This window comes from Wyeomyia smithii, chromosome 1 (assembly GCF_029784165.1).
Source record: "Wyeomyia smithii strain HCP4-BCI-WySm-NY-G18 chromosome 1, ASM2978416v1, whole genome shotgun sequence".
Classification (NCBI taxonomy): Eukaryota; Metazoa; Arthropoda; class Insecta; order Diptera; family Culicidae; genus Wyeomyia; species Wyeomyia smithii.
The window spans coordinates 173736358-173757062 of NC_073694.1; the positions used below are offsets into that span (position 1 = coordinate 173736358).

Here is a 20705-nt window from a genome sequence, read left to right on the forward strand (position 1 = left end):
TTGAGGTTTTGCGAGGAGCTTCAAAACATTAAGTGGGATTATCAAAACTTGGTGTTCCTTGACGAGTTTAGTTGTGATAATCAAAGGATATTGAGGACACATGGCTACGGAGTACGAGGAGAACGATGGATTTGTCGAGGAGAGTTTATAAGGAAACCAAGAGTATCCCTTCTATGCTTCATTGGTCATGAGGTCTTCAGCACAGAAGGTACATTCAACCGCAGCAAAATTTTTGAATGCTGCAAAAAATGCATTGTCAATTCAACGGCTGTGAAAAAATACCCTGGGACCTACTATATTTGGATACTTAATGGCGCTCGCATACCCTGCGACCCCATGATCGTTTACTATCTGCGATCCCTAGGTATAATCCCAATTTTTCACCAGCTTATTGTCCATTTTACAATCCGATAGAGGTTGTTTTTGGCATCGTTAAGCAGCACCTTAGGAGACCCTACATCAAATGCTCAAATCAGGATTTGGCCTTGAGTGTAGCGGATAACATGCAACGATTCTCTGACTATCCGATGGGAAATTTGTTCCGAAAATGTGGTTATATTCAGGGTGGACGTTTCGACCCTACTGTTGAAATTGAAAGAGATTTAAAGTTTCTTGGGTTTGAAGAAAATTCGGAAAAACGACGCGACACACTATCTGATAAAAGATGAAAAGTGTACATTTGAGAGAATAAAATTATGAACACATAATGCTTACAAAACTTTTATTTTTATTAAGTTTAAACAACATCACTTATCATACTCATAAACTCAAACAACAATCTAAAAGGAACATCATAATTGATCAATTTTAACCATGATCAACGTCATCTTGTTCTCCAACACGAGCTGCAAGCTGATCAGAAAAGCTGGTCTCTTCCGTACGGAGCTCTTCCTCTGCTGCAGAAATAAATGATTCACTCATAGTGTTGCGCATTTGTAATGCTTAAATGCACCGATTTAGTTGCTCCAATTTAGTCGAGAGTTTGAAAAATTGTCTGCACTTCGCTAAATGCTCGAATGAAGACAACCTCGTCATGGTAACCGGCGTTCACACCATGGACCATGGAAAAACTTCGTTTCAGCGCTCGGATTGTCGGTTGTTCTTTGGCAGAAAACAGTTTAATTAAGTGTACCGGAGGCACCTCTTCGATTAAACTTTCTCGTCGACACGGTTCGGCAGCGTATATGGTATTAGCTCACATCATCCAAGCGATATCTTGAGCCTGCCAAGAGCTCCCATGCTTATTACGCAGTTTTTTTTTGCGAGATCGTCCATTATTCTGTTCGATGCGGCTCCAGCTCGGTCCCTAGATTCAGGCTCCAGAAGAACATCCTTTACTGTTTTAAAAACAGTTCTGTTATTAACGGAGAGGAAATAAATGTGCAAAAATAAATGCATCTCTTTCTTCTCCCAATGCTGTAAAATGTTGGCTGTTACTTTTTCGACGGGATAATATCGATGGTTTGCTTTATCGTAGAACAACGCAAATCATCCGAAATCTTTTTCCTGCGGATTTTCCTTACCCCACGCACCCCTTTCGTTGCATCTGAATATCACTTCTCGTTTCAGAAATGTTTGTGCAATCAGCCAGCACTGATAAAGAAATTCTCCGGGTGTGTTGCCTGCAACACCCCACTTGCCGATTTCCCTCCCAGAAGAGTGTCCCTTGAAATCTCGAACAGCAACAAGCAACCAGCATCCGTAAAGATCATCGGGCAGTTTATCTTGCGAAATACTCCCACCAGCTACCGGAGCCTCTTTACACGAATTTTCCGAATCCAGATCTAGATCGTAGTCCACCTCTTTAGCACCACCAAGCAGATCACAAAGAGGATCGCAGTCCATGCTTCCATCAGGTGAATTTAAATACTCTACGTTCAAACACGAAGAATCATTTTCGTCTCCTTCCAGATGGTATCGTTGATTTGTTGATTCGGAGCTCATTTCAGAAACGAATCCTATCAGATTTTTAAGCAGAAACAGTAATAAATTTGTTCCAACTAAATTACGTGTTTGATTACTTACGAGTTGCAGCTAATTTCAGGTAATATGCTTGATTTTATAGAAATAATCTTTCTAATACCGGAGACAATGTTTGTTTACTTTTGCCAAGCACATGTATCTGTCTGCTATCGATGCGCACACGCAGAGAAATAAATTTTACATATGAAAAGATATTGGATTAATTCAAAAATATTTATTTTAGTCTCACGGCTTACCAGCATATTAGTTTATTTCTAACAATCTGATGTCTTTTTTTTTTCTTCATCTATAATTTATTTGACACGGCACAAATACAATTTTATGTTTAACGGCGCCAATTATATCTGGTAGCTTACTTTCTAAAGTATCTTAATAACTAAAAGCAATTTTTTTATCCTCGCTGCCGACTACGAGCTGAAACTAAATCTAACTTAAAGCTAGAATGTTTTGCATTAAAAGCACTGATTTGTTGTTTGATGGTTTTCCATCGCCATAGGTAAGCAGCATATTGAATATGTTCCGCTGCTGGGCCAAGATATTACGGACTGGCATATTGGGTTGTCTCCCTCGGGACCTGAGAGTACCGTGCTGATCTAGTTGCTGTTTCCGGATCCGGGGTCTTAACGTGTTCTTGTCGTTTGGTTGGATGTAGGCGGAAGGGAATAGGATTAAACTGGGGCGTGGATGGATTTCAGGAAAACGTATATAAGGGACATGTAGGATAGGTCACGGCTCGCCAAGACATCACGAACACGAACAGCCGGCTGCCTACTTTCGGCCTGCAGGGAAGCTATTAATTTAGACCTGGCGTCACGGTGTACAGGGCATGAGCAAACCACATGCTCTATGTCGTGATAACCCTCACCACAGGCACAGATACCACTTTCCCCGAGCCCAACACGACGGAGATGCGCGTCAAATCTATAGTGATTGGACATAAGCCGGGACATCACGCAAATGAAATCCCGACCTACATCCAACCACTTGAACCACGGGTTCGTCGATACTTTGGGGATTATGGAATGTAACCACCTTCCCAATTCCCCTCTGGTCCAAGCATTTTGCCAACTGATGATCGTATTCTGACGTACAAGTGCGAAAAATTCATTAAAAGCAATTGGTCTTTCATAAATATCACCGTTTGCTGCGCCCACCTTAGCCAAAGTGTCCGCTTCAGCCAATTCTGCGACGTAAACAGAAGCAGGATTATCGAGCTTATGGGAGACGGTTAAATTGTTATTGAAAATACCGAAGCCAGTGGACCTATCAAGAAGTGATCCGTCAGTGTAGAACATATTGTTGCAGTTGATGTTTCGATATTTATTGGAAAAAATTTTGGGGATCTGCTGCACGCGTATATGATCCGGGATTCCACGAGTTTCTTCTATCATGGATGTATCGAAAAAAACAGTAGAATCAGAAGTATTTGATAAGTCGACACGATTTGGAATATTCGAAGAAGGGTTAATATTTTGGGACATGTGATTGAAATACAATGTCATAAAACGGGTTTGAAAATTAAGTTCGATTAACCTTTCAAAATTTTCAATCGCGGGACGGTTCAAGACCTCACATTTGATAAGAATAAGAGAAGACAGGCTCCAAAAGCGGTTTTTCAATGGTAGTACTCCAGCTAAGACCTCCAAACTCATCGTATGGGTCGATTGCATGCAACCTAAGGCGATTCGCAAACAACGATATTGTATTCGCTCCAGTTTGATCAGATGTGTGTTTGCTGCGGAGCGGAAGCAGAAACACCCGTATTCAATAACAGATAATATCGTTTTTTGGTAAAGCCTTATAAGGTCTCCTGGATGGGCTCCCCACCATTGTCCGGTTATTGTACGAAGAAAATTCACTCTTTGTTGACATTTTTTCATCAGACACCTCACGTGATAACCCCAGGTGCCTTTAGAGTCGAAGCAGACACCAAGATATTTGTGTACCAAAACCTGAGAAATCGTTTTACCCATTAATTGTGTTTGAAGCTGAGCAGGTTCATGCTTCCTAGAAAAAACTACTATCTCAGTCTTCTCCGGAGAGAATTCGATACCTAGCTGTAAAGCCCAAGCAGACAAATTGTCCAAGGTATCTTGCAATGGTCCTTGCAAATCGGCAGCTTTGGCTCCTGTAACAGAGATTAAACTGTCGTCTGCAAGTTGTCTTATCGTGCATGAATATGCCAGACATTCGTCGATGTCATTTACATAAAAGTTGTAAAGGAGGGGGCTTAAACATGAGCCCTGGGGAAGACCCATGTAGCCAATGCGAAAAGTTGCCAAATCGCCGTGCGTAAAATGCATGTGCTTTTCGGACAACAAATTGTGCAAAAAATTGTTCAAAATTGGAGAAAATCCTTGTCGGTGAAGTTTACCCGAAAGAATGTCAATAGAAACGGAATCAAAAGCCCCCTTAATGTCCAAAAACGCAGACGCCATTTGTTCTTTGCGAGCATACGCCAGCTGAATATCTGTTGAAAGCAACGCAAGACAATCATTCGTCCCTTTGGCACGGCGGAAGCCAAATTGAGTATCCGATAGTAGGCCATTCGATTCGACCCAATGGTCTAAACGACGGAGTATCATTTTTTCCATCAATTTCCGGATACAGGATAGCATTGCAATCGGCCTATAAGAGTTGTGATCAGAAGCTGGTTTCCCTGGTTTTTGGATGGCGATCACCTTCACATGCCTCCAATCCTGCGGTACAATGTTTTGCTCCAGGAACTTATTGAACAAGTTCAACAAGCGCCTCTTGGCATTGCCGGGTAGATTCTTCAACAAGTTGAATTTGATTCTATCTAACCCAGGCGCGTTATTGTTACAGGACAGGAGGGCAACTGAAAATTCTGCCATTGTAAAAAGTGATTCTATCGCGTCGTGGCCCGAAGACGCATCACGAACAATATTTTGCTCAGGAACAGAGTCCGGACATACTTTCCTGGCAAAATCAAATATCCACCTACTTGAAGACTCCTCGCTTTCGTTGACCGTTACGCGATTCCGCATTCTTCGGGCTGTGTTCCAAAGAGTGCTCATCGATGTCTCCCTCGACGTCTCGTTCACGAACCGACGCCAATATCCGCGTTTCTTTGCTTTAGCCAAGCTTTTAAACTTGGTATCAAGCTCCGAATACCGTAAATAGTCGCCAGGTATACCTCCCTTCTGGTAGGCCAAAAACGCGTCGGATCTTTGCGTGTAGACATCGGAGCACTCTTGGTCCCACCACGGAGTGGAAGGCCGTTCTTTAATCGTTACGCCGGGATATTTCTTCGTTTGGGCTTGCAACGCGGCGTCGAGAATCAAGCCCGCGAGGAGGTTGTATTCTTCAAGTGGTGGATGATGTTGAATCGAATCGACCGCTTTTGAAATCATTTCCTCGTATAACTTCCAATCGACATTCCGTGTGAGGTCATACGGAATGTCAACTGGTCGCATGCGAGTTGACCCGTTATTAATTGAAATAAGAATAGGCAAATGGTCGCTACCGTGAGGATCGAGGATTACCTTCCATGTGCAATCCAACCGTAGCGACGTCGAACATAAGGATAGATCCAAAGCGCTTGGGCGCGCTGGAAGTTTCGGGATACGTGTCATTTCGCCGTTGTTTAAAATAGTCATGTCGAAGTCATTGCAAAGGTTATAGATTAAAGAGGAGCGGTTATCATTGTAAGGGGAACCCCAAGCCACGCCATGAGAGTTGAAGTCTCCCAAAATCAAACGTGGCGAGGGAAGAAGTTCTATTAAATCAAAGAGCAGCCGTTGCCCAACCTGTGCTCTGGAAGGAATATATGTTGAGGCAATACAAAGCTCTTTACCTTGTATTGTCATTTGAAATGCGACAACTTCGATGCCTGGAATCGAGGGGAGGTTAATACTATAGAAAGAATAGCACTTTTTAATCCCTAAAAGTACTCCTCCATATGGGGTGCCTCGATCAAGGCGAATAATATTAAAATCATGGAAGTTGAGATCAATATTTGAAGTAAGCCAAGTTTCACAAAGGGAAAATGCAGCGTATTTGTTTTTATTTATCAAAACTTTAAACGAATCAATTTTTGGTAAAATACTTCTACAATTCCACTGTAAGACAGAGATAGAATCCTTCATATACGCAGTTGAATTAGGCATCGAAGGATACAATCGCTGCAAGGAGGGGCCATTGGGCAGTCAACTGCTTCAAAAATGATCTAACTGTTGGGAGAAATGCTGTAAGAAAAATTTTAATTGGATCGGGTACATTGAAAGTTTCAAAAATCCAGTCCACAATGTCAGAAAATTTCACTAATCCAGAGTTTGTTTCATCAACTGGGAGTGCAAAAGGAACAACTGGGGTTTTAGATGTTCCTGGCAGTGCTGGGAACTCCTTCTGGGACTTTAAATTTGCAAGCCCAGGAGGAGTTTGCTTCGGTTTTTCCGCAGCACTGTTTGGTTTGTTTGTAACTTTCATTTCACTTTGAGAAATCTTAGGACCTTTTCTGGGAAGTTTAGGAGAGGAAATATTTTTCTCTTTCTAGACTCCCCAGGATTGGCGTAAGATGTTCCCGCTGGTGAATCGTCAGAATCGGTTTAATCAGAGGACAACAGATCAAAAGGGTTTGATGTAATGGGAGAAGTGGTAACGGTCTTCTTCAGCATCTCAGTGTAAGAACGCTTCGAACGCTCTTTGAGAGACCTCTTTATTTTATCCCTGCGCTGCATGTACACCGCACATGTCGAGTGCTCATGCTGACTCTCCCCACAGTGAATGCATTTTTCAGCATTTTTACTGCAGGAATCATACGCATGATTTTCCCACACTTGCCACAACGTGCCTTATTGCAGCAGTAGGCGGCGGTGTGGCCTAACTGCTTACGATTCAGGCAGTTCATGACGCGAGGCACATATAATCGCACAGGGAGACGAACCCGGTGGATCGAGACGTGGCTTGGTAGCGCTGACCCGGCGAACGTAACTCGAAACGAGTCTGACGGGGTGTATACTGTTTTGCCACCGATGATCGATGCTGACCGCAATTGCTTGCAGTCGAGCACCTTCACATCGGGACAGGTTTTGTTTTTAAAGCACCCTTTGGCACTTGCCAGTATACACTCGACGGACAGACTCGAATCGGCTATGACACCGTCGATCTCCACGTCTCGTGCGGGTATGTAAACGCGATACTCGCGTGTGAAGAGCTCAGGGCAAGCTATATCGTTGGCCTCTTTCAGGTTACTGACCACGACACGGAGCTTGTTAGGCCGGACCTTGGAAATTTCGGTCACGCCCTTGTACTCCTTCGTCAGGTCTTTAGAAATCTGCAAGAGGTTCAACTGTTTCGATTTCGGTCCCGCCTTTGGCCGAAAATAGACAGTATAGCTGCCCTGGGCTCCGTCTGGGTAAAGCCTGGGGCGAGGGGGGACTGAAGAATGAACAGGGGAGGGGGTAAGAGAAGGGTCAGGGTCAGAGGGGTCCGGGGATGGTGGCGCGGGAGGCGAGGGATCTACATCCATCCCGCTAAGTCTAGCGCACTAGCGCCGACAAGAGCACGTACCTTTTTACTTCTCCCTTCCAGTAAGGTTGGTTGTCCGATCGTTCGAAGTTGCAGCCGTTACAGCCAGCAGCACCAATACAGCAGCACCAAACAGCCACCAGCAGCGAGCCAGGTGTGAGATCACTCCACACAGCGATACAACTCACTGTCACCTGATGGCTTCTTCTTTTTCCTCTTTTGTGTCTCGTCCACTGCTGTAGCACAATTCAGCCAGCAGCCAAATCGGCTTACGCACCAGCTGGTAGTCACGATGCGAAACAGTTGCACAAAGGCGCGACCTCGAACCCGGATTTATTTCACTCGACCAGGCAAACAATGCCAACACTTGTTCACACGTCTTTTGTTTTATATTCTATCGGAGCGATCACCGATCACACGTCCGATACTGATGCGTGTTCGGCACAGAATGAACAGTTTATTTTATGTTAGGTTTGATTACTGGAGACAACTTAGGATTGTCTGGTATGCTAGATATGGTAGAATCTGCGCGAGCCAATTTTTACTGCAGGTTGTGTAAACGAAACCACGAACAGAGAGAAAACGATACAGTCGAATACGAAGATAGTTTCAGAACCGTAGAGAATTACCAGGAAGATCTTTTGCGAGATGAAGTATCGATGAGCGGCATAAAAGATAACAGTATTTTCAATCGAATCCCATCTTTTCATGTAACTTTCAATGTTTACTTCGATTTGATGCATGACCTTTGGGAAGGTGTGTGCGTGTATGGGTTAGGTCATTATCTTAACTATTTTATCAAAACTAAAAAAAATGTTTACACTTGATGATTTGAACTACCGAAAGAACTTATTCGTTTTCGGAAAGCTCTACTCAGCTAACATTCCAGATGATATAAAAGATGTCAATATTTCTAAATGCAAATTTAAAATGACAGCAAGTGAAGTAAAAACACTTATTATGTTTCTCCCTTTTATCATAGGTAAATTGGTGCCTGTTGATGATGTTGTATGGAAACATTTCTGCGTGTTACTCAAAATATGCCACATTTTAATGCTCCGTGAATTTTTACCAGAACATTTATCCCTGCTAAAAGAACTTGTAAATATTCATCACACGCAATATATAACCCTGCTCAACGATAGACTCAAGCCAAAACATCACAACATTGTACATTACGCAACGTTTATTATGTGCTCAGGTACACCTCGTCATCAATGGACAATGAGGGGAGAGGCAAAACATCGGGAAGCCAAACAATATAGCAGAGTAAATAATAATAAGATTAATCTATGCAAATCACTAGAAATTAAGGCTAGTTTAAAGTTTGCTTACAACGTTTTTAATAATTCTTTTGTTTCGACATCAATTGATTTATCCCAGTCCAAACTATCGGTCATGAGTTTGAAATGTGAGCATAGTGGCCTTCTAAATAAAAATTACAAAATTGATATTAACTCTGTACAATATATTGATAAATTTAAGAAAAATGGTTACGAATTCGCAAAAGGCTCTATATTTTACATCCGACAAAATAATATGGCGAGTATTTACGAATTAGAAGATACAATACTCGACAACGACGAGCATCTTGTTATGATATGCTACAGTATTCACTCGCGTAACTTTGATGAACATTTTCAATCTTTTGAAGTGTATAAAACATCCAAAAGAATAGTCATTTCAAACATAGAAAATATAGAAATATGCATAATAAACTTGCACAAGGTAGACGATAGGCTATATCTAAGGCAATGTAATATTATAAAAATAATAAATGCGTTGCGATTTATTTCATGTTAATTTATTTGCAAAATAAAAAGAAATCACAAACCTACCTTTTTACTTCAAGTCTTTATATTTATTATAGCTAAAAAATAGTATTTTTGAAACAACAATATTATTTTCAGTTTTAAACTGATTGCTGTTGTTGAAGCAGCCGTATTTTTTTGTAATTCTAACAAATAATATATTTGATCTCGTAATTTTCTTACTGTCTGAAACAATACAAGAGTTTTTTCAATATCAAAATATGATTTATTGATGCAATACTAATATTCAATTGAATCTACGTATGAGCCTTTTTAGAAACAACAAAATGTTTATTTAGAAATAAGACATCAGATTCAACATTCTGTGCCGAACACGCATCAGTATCGGACGTGTGATCGGTGATCGCTCCGATAGAATATTAAACAAAAGACGTGTGAACAAGTGTTGGCATTGTTTGCCTGGTCGAGTGAAATAAATCCGGGTTCGAGGTCGCGCCTTTGTGCAACTGTTTCGCATCGTGACTACCAGCTGGTGCGTAAGCCGATTTGGCTGCTGGCTGAATTGTGCTACAGCAGTGGACGAGACACAAAAGAGGAAAAAGAAGAAGCCATCAGGTGACAGTGAGTTGTATCGCTGTGTGGAGTGATCTCACACCTGGCTCGCTGCTGGTGGCTGTTTGGTGCTGCTGTATTGGTGCTGCTGGCTGTAACGGCTGCAACTTCGAACGATCGGACAACCAACCTTACTGGAAGGGAGAAGTAAAAAGGTACGTGCTCTTGTCGGCGCTAGTGCGCTAGACTTAGCGGGATGGATGTAGATCCCTCGCCTCCCGCGCCACCATCCCCGAACCCCTCTGACCCTGACCCTTCTCTTACCCCCTCCCCTGTTCATTCTTCAGTCCCCCCTCGCCCCAGGCTTTACCCAGACGGAGCCCAGGGCAGCTATACTGTCTATTTTCGGCCAAAGGCGGGACCGAAATCGAAACAGTTGAACCTCTTGCAGATTTCTAAAGACCTGACGAAGGAGTACAAGGGCGTGACCGAAATTTCCAAGGTCCGGCCTAACAAGCTCCGTGTCGTGGTCAGTAACCTGAAAGAGGCCAACGATATAGCTTGCCCTGAGCTCTTCACACGCGAGTATCGCGTTTACATACCCGCACGAGACGTGGAGATCGACGGTTTCATAACCGATTCGAGTCTGTCCGTCGAGTGTATACTGGCAAGTGCCAAAGGGTGCTTTAAAAACAAAACCTGTCCCGATGTAAAGGTGCTCGACTTCAAGCAATTGCGGTCAGCATCGATCATCGGTGGCAAAACAGTATACACCCCGTCAGACTCGTTTCGAGTTACGTTCGCCGGGTCAGCGCTACTAAGCCACGTCTCGATCCACCGGGTTCGTCTCCCTGTGCGATTATATGTGCCTCGCGTCATGAACTGCCTGAATTGTAAGCAGTTAGGCCACACCGCCGCCTACTGCTGCAATAAGGCACGTTGTGGCAAGTGTGGGGAGAATCATGCGGATGATTCCTGCAGTAAAAATGCTGAAAAATGCATTCACTGTGGGGAGAGTCAGCATGAGCACTCGACATGTGCGGTGTACATGCAGCGCAGGGATAAAATAAAGAGGTCTCTCAAAAAGCGTTCGAAGCGTTCTTACGCTGAGATGCTGAAGAAGACCGTTACCACTTCTCCCATTACATCAAACCCTTATGATCTGTTGTCCTCTGATGAAACCGATTCTGACGATTCACCAGCGGGAACATCTTACGCCAATCCTGGGGAGTCTAGAAAGAGAAAAATATTTCCTCTCCTAAACTTCCCAGAAAAGGTCCTAAGATTTCTCAAAGTGAAATGAAAGTTACAAGCAAACCAAACAGTGCTGCGGAAAAACCGAAGCAAACTCCTCCTGGGCTTGCAAATTTAAAGTCCCAGAAGGAGTTCCCAGCACTGCCAGGAACATCTAAAACTCCAGTTATTCCTTTTGCACATCCAGTCAAAACTCTGGATTAGTGAAATTTTCTGACATTGTGGACTGAATTTTTGAAACTTTCAATGTACCCGATCCAATTAAAATTTTTCTTACAGCATTTCTCCCAACAGTTAGATCATTTTTGAAGCAGTTGACTGCCCAATGGCCCCTCCTTGCAGCGATTGTATCCTTCGATGCCTAATTCAACTGCGTATATGAAGGATTCTATCTCTGTCTTACAGTGGAATTGTAGAAGTATTTTACCAAAAATTGATTCGTTTAAAGTTTTGATAAATAAAAACAAATGCGATGCATTTTCCCTTTGTGAAACTTGGCTTACTTCAAATATTGATCTCAACTTCCATGATTTTAATATTATTCGCCTTGATCGAGGCACCCCATATGGAGGAGTACTTTTAGGGATTAAAAAGTGCTATTCCTTCTATAGTATTAACCTCCCCTCGATTCCAGGCATCGAAGTTGTCGCATTTCAAATGACAATACAAGGTAAAGAGCTTTGTATTGCCTCAACATATATTCCTTCCAGAGCACAGGTTGGGCAACGGCTGCTCTTTGATTTAATAGAACTTCTTCCCTCGCCACGTTTGATTTTGGGAGACTTCAACTCTCATGGCGTGGCTTGGGGTTCCCCTTACAATGATAACCGCTCCTCTTTAATCTATAACCTTTGCAATGACTTCGACATGACTATTTTAAACAACGGCGAAATGACACGTATCCCGAAACTTCCAGCGCGCCCAAGCGCTTTGGATCTATCCTTATGTTCGACGTCGCTACGGTTGGATTGCACATGGAAGGTAATCCTCGATCCTCACGGTAGCGACCATTTGCCTATTCTTATTTCAATTAATAACGGGTCAACTCGCATGCGACCAGTTGACATTCCGTATGACCTCACACGGAATGTCGATTGGAAGTTATACGAGGAAATGATTTCAAAAGCGGTCGATTCGATTCAACATCATCCACCACTTGAAGAATACAACCTCCTCGCGGGCTTGATTCTCGACGCCGCGTTGCAAGCCCAAACGAAGAAATATCCCGGCGTAACGATTAAAGAACGGCCTCCCACTCCGTGGTGGGACCAAGAGTGCTCCGATGTCTACACGCAAAGATCCGACGCGTTTTTGGCCTACCAGAAGGGAGATATACCTGGCGACTATTTACGGTATTCGGAGCTTGATACCAAGCTTAAAAGCTTGGCTAAAGCAAAGAAACGCGGATATTGGCGTCGGTTCGTGAACGAGACGTCGAGGAAGACATCGATGAGCACTCTTTGGAACACAGCCCGAAGAATGCGGAATCGCGTAACGGTCAACGAAAGCGAGGAGTCTTCAAGTAGGTGGATATTTGATTTTGCCAGGAAAGTATGTCCGGACTCTGTTCCTGAGCAAAATATTGTTCGTGATGCGTCTCCGGGCCACGACGCGATAGAATCACCTTTTACAATGGCAGAATTTTCAGTTGCCCTGCTGTCCTGTAACAATAACGCGCCTGGGTTAGATAGAATCAAATTTAACTTGTTGAAGAATCTACCCGGCAATGCCAAGAGGCGCTTGTTGAACTTGTTCAATAAGTTTCTGGAGCAAAACATTGTACCGCAGGCCTCCAGGCAAGTGAAGGTGATCGCTATCTAAAAACCAGGGAAACCAGCTTCTGATCACAACTCTTATAGGCCGATTGCAATGCTATCCTGTATCCGGAAATTGATGGAAAAAATGATACTCCGTCGTTTAGACCATTGGGTCGAATCAAATGGCCTACTATCGGATACTCAATTTGGCTTCCGCCGTGCCAAAGGGACGAATGATTGTCTTGCGTTGCTTTCAACAGATAATTAGCTGGCGTATGCTCGCAAAGAACAAATGGCGTCTGCGTTCTTGGACATTAAGGGGGCTTTTGATTCCGTTTCTATTGACATTCTTTCGGGCAAACTTCACCGACAAGGATTTTCTCCAATTTTAAACAATTTTTTGCACAATTTGTTGTCCGAAAAGCACATGCATTTTACGCACGGCGATTTGGCAACTTTTCGCATTAGCTACATGGGTCTTCCCCAGGGCTCATGTTTAAGCCCCCTTCTTTACAACTTTTATGTAAATGACATCGACGAATGTCTGGCAAATTCATTCACGATAAGACAACTTGCAGACGACAGTGTAATCTCTGTTACAGGAGCCAAAGCTGCCGATTTGCAAGGACCATTGCAAGATACCTTGGACAATTTGTCTGCTTGGACTTTACAGCTAGGTATCGACTTCTCTCCGGAGAAGACTGAGATAGTAGTTTTTTCTAGGAAGCATGAACCTGCTCAGCTTCAAACACAATTAATGGATAAAACGATTTCTCAGGTTTTGGTACACAAATATCTTGGTGTCTGGTTCGACTCTAAAGGCACCTGGGGTTGTCACGTTAGGTATCTGATGAAAAAATGTCAACAAAGAGTGAATTTTCTTCGTACAATAACCGGACAATGGTGGGGAGCCCATCCAGGAGACCTTATAAGGCTTTACCAAAAAACGATATTGTCTGTTATTGAATACGGGTGTTTCTGCTTCCGCTCCGCAGCAAACACACATCTGATTAAACTGGAGCGAATACAATATCGTTGTTTGCGTATCGCCTTAGGTTGCATGCAATCGACCCATACGATGAGTTTGGAGGTCTTAGCTGGAGTACTACCATTGAAAAACCGCTTTTAGAGCCTGTCTTCTCGTATTCTTATCAAATGTGAGGTCTTGAACCGTCCCGTGATTGAAAATTTTGAAAGGTTAATCGAACTTAATTCTCAAACCCGTTTTATGACATTGTATTTCCATCACATGTCCCAAAATATTAACCCTTCTTCGAATATTCCAAATCGTGTCGACTTATCAAATACTTCTGATTCTACTGTTTTTTCGATACATCCATGATAGAAGAAACTCGTGGAATCCCGGATCATTTACGCGTGCAGCAGATCCCCAAAATTTTTTCCAATAAATATCGAAACATCAACTGCAACAATATGTTCTACACTGACGGATCACTTGTTGATGGGTCCACTGGCTTCGGTATTTTCAATAACAATTTAACCGTCTCCCATAAGCTCGATAATCCTGCTTCTGTTTACGTCGCAGAATTAGCTGCAATTCAGTACACCCTAGGGATTATCGAAAAAATGCCCACGGACCATTATTTCATCTTTACGGACAGTCTCAGTTCCATTGAGGCTCTCCGATCGATGAAAGATGTTAAGCACTCTCCGTATTTCCTGGGTAAAATACGGGAACATCTGAGTGCTTTATCCGAAAAATCTACTCAGATTACCTTAGCGTGGGTCCCTTCTCACTGCTCGATACCGGGTAATGAGAAAGCGGACTCTTTGGCTAAGGTGGGCGCAACAAACGGTGATATTTATGAAAGACCAATTGCTTTTAATGAATTTTTCGCACTTGTACGTCAGAATACGATCATCAGTTGGCAAAATGCTTGGACCAGAGGGGAATTGGGAAGGTGGTTACATTCCATAATCCCCAAAGTATCGACGAACCCGTGGTTCAAGGGGTTGGATGTAGGTCGGGATTTCATTTGCGTGATGTCCCGGCTTATGTCCAATCACTATAGATTTGACGCGCATCTCCGTCGTGTTGGGCTCGGGGAAAGTGGTATCTGTGCCTGTGGTGAGGGTTATCACGACATAGAGCATGTGGTTTGCTCATGCCCTGTACACCGTGACGCCAGGTCTAAATTAATAGCTTCCCTGCAGGCCGAAAGTAGGCAGCCGGCTGTTCCTGTTCGTGATGTCTTGGCGAGCCGTGACCTATCCTACATGTCCCTTATATACGTTTTCCTGAAATCCATCCACGCCCCAGTTTAATCCTATTCCCTTCCGCCTACATCCAACCAAACGACAAGAACACGTTAAGACCCCGGATCCGGAAACAGCAACTAGACCCGCACGATACTCTCAGGTCCCGAGGGAGTCAACCAGTCCGTAATATCTTGGCCCAGCAGCGGAACATATTCAATATGCTGCTTACCTATGGCGATGGAAAACCATCAAACAACAAATCAGTGCTTTTAATGCAAAACATTCTAGCTTTAAGTTACATTAAGTTTCAGCTCGTAGTCGGCAGCGAGGATAAAAAATTTGCTTTTAGTTATTAAGATACTTTAGAAGGTAAGCTACCAGATATAATTGGCGCCGTTAAACATTAAATTGTATTTGTGCCGTGTCAAATAAATTATAGATGAAGAAAAAAAAAATAAAATAAACTGTTAAATTTGCTCCGTCATAACTAATGCTGAGGCCACTTGTCTCTAACTCGCTAAGCGTGTTTACAAGGTTACTGAATAGTTGTTCATTGTTGTATTTTTTTCTATTTTCTGCCAGTTCATAGCCGACAACATGTACATTTTATAGTTTCGTTAAAACGTTTGCAGGTAGACAAGCGACGTAACAATGAATCCCGCATACAGAAGTGCTCGCTGCATGAGGTGAGATGGTGTCGGTTCTAGTAAAGTCGTCGAAGAATAGGTTCAGTGGAATTACAATCTTTGATTCTAGACCTGCAGTCCTCGTTTTCCAAATTCTACCATCCAACAGGCTTCGAATGAAACCGTCACCAGAGGGTTTGATACTCTTAATAACAGTTGCCATGACTCCTGTCGATTCCAAATATTTCCTCAAAGTGAATTGCATGGGCATTAGAATGCCTATAATGAAATACAAATAGAATTACCTTCATCAATATGTAATGAAAATTAATTACCTGTAACGAGATTGTTATCCATTATTTGTTTATTTTGTACCATACCAGGATAAAGCTCATTGCTGATAACAAATTCGTTCGGATCAACATAAAGGTTAAGCTCTTTCAGTCTTGCAAGATGCTTATACTCTGACTCTACTTCTGTTACTGCTGAGAACATTTTACTTTAAATGTTTTTACCCTCTTCAGTCACCATACCGATTGATGTCATTATATCGATTGCTTCAGAAAATAGATCTATGATTTTAGATTTGATATCTTTTCGAATATCAAAAACAGTTTTCCGTGGAATTGTAGTTGCGTTAAGATATTTCAGGTTAAAGTCTACAGAAACGTTTTGTATTTTTTCAATTAGAGCATTTAACTTATCCATGTACAACAAATTCTCAAGTGGTTGTTCCTGTGCATCAATTGAATTTGAGGAAAACGATGCATACGTTACTTGCTCATCATCTATGTTTGAATAATATTCTTCGGCATTAGTAGTAGTAAAATCGTTTAAGCTCGAATTAGATGTTTCTGTTGTCTTCAAAATGGATGTTTTACGGCAGTGCGCTTTGAAATGTCGATAAAATGAATGCTTCACGGTGTATTTTCTGGAGCAATTACCTACATTGCATTCGAAAACCTGGAGATTATCGTGGAATTTGTTAAGGTGATCATAAAACTTTTGAAGTGAGTTATTGCTCCAAGTGCATCGGGGGGATATGCAGTGAATCATGATTTTGATAGATGATTATGAATAGATGAGCAAAGCGCCGAGATAGAAACTTGATCGGCTGGTGCTTGAAAATCGTAAAAAACGAGGCTAGCAAATTCCAAATCAACGATGATTGCTTGGGAAATTCAATGTCATAGGTTTTGTACAGCTTAATACAGACATCGAGCGCCTTCGGTAGGCTTGACAACTTGTATGAGACTTCGTTATTCTACACCGCAAACCCTTCAGGACGAGTTGTGTCTGTTCCATGAACCACGATGAAGGGCGTTGATGGTATTCCTCTATCACGACAGGCATTCAAATGTTTCGTCAAAGTGGTATGTAGTTCTGATAGACTTTCAATTTGAGTTATCACACTTTCACGAGACTCAACTATTGAAGGTTTCCAGCGACGCTTTTGCGAGATTGTCAACATAGGACTTGGCAGAATGTGGGTCAGTAGTAATACTGTTAGGAGGCCTTTACCATCTAAAATGATAATTATTTAGGTGCTTTTAGATGTTTTTTTTATAAATTACCAGTCGTTGTTTCCTGATTCCTTAACCGATTAAGAAGAACTTTCCCTTCTACATCACTGACCTCGATTTCCAAAATTGGACGAAGACCCGAGACGAACTGGTCCCAACGATCAAAAAGAAGTTTTTCCTTATCCGGATACCGATGCTGGAAGTCAATCTGCACAAGTTGATATGCTTGGTGATTGCGTAATACGGAATACTCCGAAAGAATGGTACTTGTCGAAATAGTAATGTTGTTTTTCGCTAGTTCAAATAGTCTCAACCGAGACGTTTGCTTCCACTTATATTTTAACTCTTCCCACTCACCTTGATTGTGGATAATCCATTTTTTGACTTGCTGATATTCTGCAACTAGAGAATATAAAAATCTTCAGAATGAAATAAGGAGTGTGAATGTTTTATTCGTGAATATTTCGAAATATAATTAACAGCTGTGTTCAGAATAATAGCAGTGCATGATGTTTTTCATACAAACTAGTCAACTTTTACATGCTGTATCTTTGTTCTCTTCTGAGCTATTGAGCTGAAATTTCGCATGTGAACTTCAAATATACTGAATTTCCCGATTACAAAATATATTTTTTGAAGGACCAATCGAAAATTTAAACACATAGTGAAATTGTTCAAAATAATAGCAGTTTTTAATCTCCAGATTTCTGTACTTTAAATATTTCAAAAATGTTCAAATTGTTTGTACATGTTAACAATGGAAATATAAAGACTGTGAAATTGTACAGTGCCAAACTTAACAGAAATGTGAAAATCAAAGACTGCTATTGTTTTGAACAATTTCACTGTGTTCAAATTTTCGGTTGGTGCTTCAAAGAATTTTATATTTTGTAATCGGAAAATACAGCATATTTGTAGTTCACAAGCGTATTTTCAGCTCCATTGCACAAAAGAGAACAGATACACTATGTCAAAGTTGCCTAGTTTGTATGAAAAACAACGTGCACTGCTATTCTTCTGAACACAGCTGTATATGAATAAATGTGGTTTTAGACAAATCTCGTTAGGGAACCTAATACATTCATATATTAGGTTACGTAATATTTGTACATTTTCAACAACCTGCTCACTCCGACGTTATGCAGTTTTGCCTACTATATGCGTTTAGGTAATATGTATCAGTGCAACTCATGGCTAACACCCCGTAAACCTAATATTCGTTGCGTAATTAATGTTTCCTGCATGTACACAGTTTACAGTTGCATCTTTTTTAAATGTATTCCTACTTAAGCCTGTAGTACACTCTTTGACCGAGCGTCAAATATTTGTCTCTTTTTGACAGATAAAAATTTGGTCAAAGATAATTATTTGTCACTCTCCGATTCTAACATGGGGCAAACAACAACCATGATGTCAAATAAATTTGACCAATATGTCAGAAGGTCAAATATTTGACCATTAGACAAAGAGGGTACTACAGGCTTTAGAATGAACCATTGAAAAGTTGTAACTGCAAATGGTAAAGAAACCGATCTACGCTGAATTTGCTGATTAAACCTCTTTACAAAAGACAACTGTTAATCGGTATCTTAAAACTTCCTCACGCAGTGCTTTTATACTTTTAAATTTACATTTTCGTATACCTTACTTCTCCTTCCACTACACAAAGAATGGAAGTATTATAAGAACGAGCTAAATCGTACTATAGGTTTAAGAACTAGCTTGCATACCTTGTTCATCGCTTATCTCAGTTGTTGAGGAGTATACATCACAACCAGATTTTACTGGAAAACCGCCTCATTGAAAACGATCGGTTTGTAATTAATATTACGATCATAAAGTTTTCCTTTCGCTTGCTTTCTCTGTTTGATTCTTCGACCAGCATTATTAGTACTCCACGACGATTGATACCATACTTCCTAAAATTACAAGAAAATCGATTCATTTTTGATGGCAAACATTGAAAAAAGCATACCTGTGGTTCACTTAGAAACCTCCTTACTTCCGTTGCTCTTCGTTCCAGTTCTGATGGAGACAGCTTACAGAATCGGTCCTTGAACCCATCTACCACGATCTGCGTAATATTTTTTTTGTCGGCTCTTGACAAAAATGGGAACTCAAGGTATTTTATATAAAAATAGAGTATAATATAAATAGAGTATAAATATAAATAGAGTGGCGTCAACTAGAGTACACACGCTGAATTTTTTTTAGGTATAATTAAGAAATATTTTTGAGTTGAACAGAAATATTGTAGATTGTACGGATATGTGTTGTTGAAGCAATAATATTTGTAAGTTGAAACAATAAACAAAATATAATCTAAAAAAGATAGTAGAATCTACCGTCAATATTGTTGAGATAAACAGAAAGTTTATCTGATTCAATGGAATATATTTTTTACCTCAAAAATTAATAATCCGTAGAAGTTATTATGCAAAGATATTGTTTTAAACTACCGTCATTTCTCTGCGTGCATCCATGGCACTCGTCTGCTTCGTTTGTGTGAGTGTTGGAAGGGAGTGAGCAAAAATCACTGTGCATGAATTTTCTGCACAGATATCTAATAGTGAATTTCTTTATTCCACCAGCTCATCTCATTTTGACCTGGAAGCGCACTAACTGCTGTCAAAACCCTTCTTTATTCTCCGATTTTGACCCAGTATTTTGACCCAGTTTTGACCTGCCGTGCTGCCCGAAGCGCACTGTAAAATTTGTCAGCTTCAACCCACCACCGCACGTGCTAAGTTCGTAAACAATTATCTGGCATTGCAAACAATTATCTGGTTTTGCCCGCACACAGTGGAATAAAGAAATTCGCTATAAAAGGGTGCAAATTGCGCAATACTTGATTACAACACATTTCAATGTGTTACCTTTCTTGTTCGTTTGGCTCGAATTTTGACATTTTCGTTTGGCTCACAACATTCTCTTCGCATAGACCATTTTACGAACTGACAGGTGTCACGGATCCTGCTGATGATGATGTTGCTTTTACGTGAGTTATGTCAGCGGTTCTGAGCTTTCTGTCAAAATTTCATTCATGAATTGAGTTCAGAATGGTCTATAGACCTTTTACGTACGAACGTGTTAGTGCAACTAGTTGAGGAAAATATTTACAAATACCTGTTTTGTTTGCAATGCTATGTTTTTGGCAGCAGGACAAATATTCAGTTGAAGACCCATTATATGTTTTAAACTTGTCTCTGATAAATTTTTTTCATTCGTGATCAGAAATCGGAAGAAGCTGCTGAACATAATCGACCAAAAATGGTAAAAAGTGATAAAAGTCTAAGCAACGAGATGCGATGATTTACAGTTTGGAGGAAACAAAAGCATCTTTACACGGGTTTACACGTTAACTAGTGTGCGTAGGTGAAAAGTCATTTATCTCTATATCTCTCTCTCTGAGTATTGCTAATGGCAACGGTATAGATCATCGCACGGTGACGTCACATTAAAAAAGAAAAAGAAAGAGATTTGACAGTGGTCGCGGGTTTGTTTACATCGACTTGTATAATTTTCGGC

General features: G+C 41.2%; 1 protein-coding gene across 4 annotated transcripts; it reads right to left on the bottom strand.

The window, feature by feature from the left end:
• Positions 1–15426: 15426 nt before the first annotated feature.
• Positions 15427–18939, bottom strand: LOC129731707 (uncharacterized). Of its 4 annotated transcripts, none has more exons than XR_008729065.1 (5): positions 17700–17957; positions 17535–17579; positions 17229–17385; positions 15990–17178; positions 15427–15933 (listed from the first exon to the last, which is right to left on the bottom strand). XR_008729065.1 is itself a non-coding variant. In XM_055691933.1 (5 exons), the coding sequence occupies exons 1-4, from the start codon at positions 18914–18916 to the stop codon at positions 16919–16921; spliced, it is 471 nt and encodes a 156-aa protein (XP_055547908.1). In that variant the 5' UTR covers positions 18917–18939; the 3' UTR covers positions 15427–15933; positions 15990–16918. The 4 variants fall into 4 exon arrangements, 2 of the variants coding, with proteins under 2 accessions (XP_055547908.1, XP_055547901.1); XM_055691933.1 differs by lacking the exon at positions 17700–17957 and adding an exon at positions 18908–18939; XM_055691926.1 differs by having other exon boundaries at positions 17718–17957.
• Positions 18940–20705: the final 1766 nt, after the last annotated feature.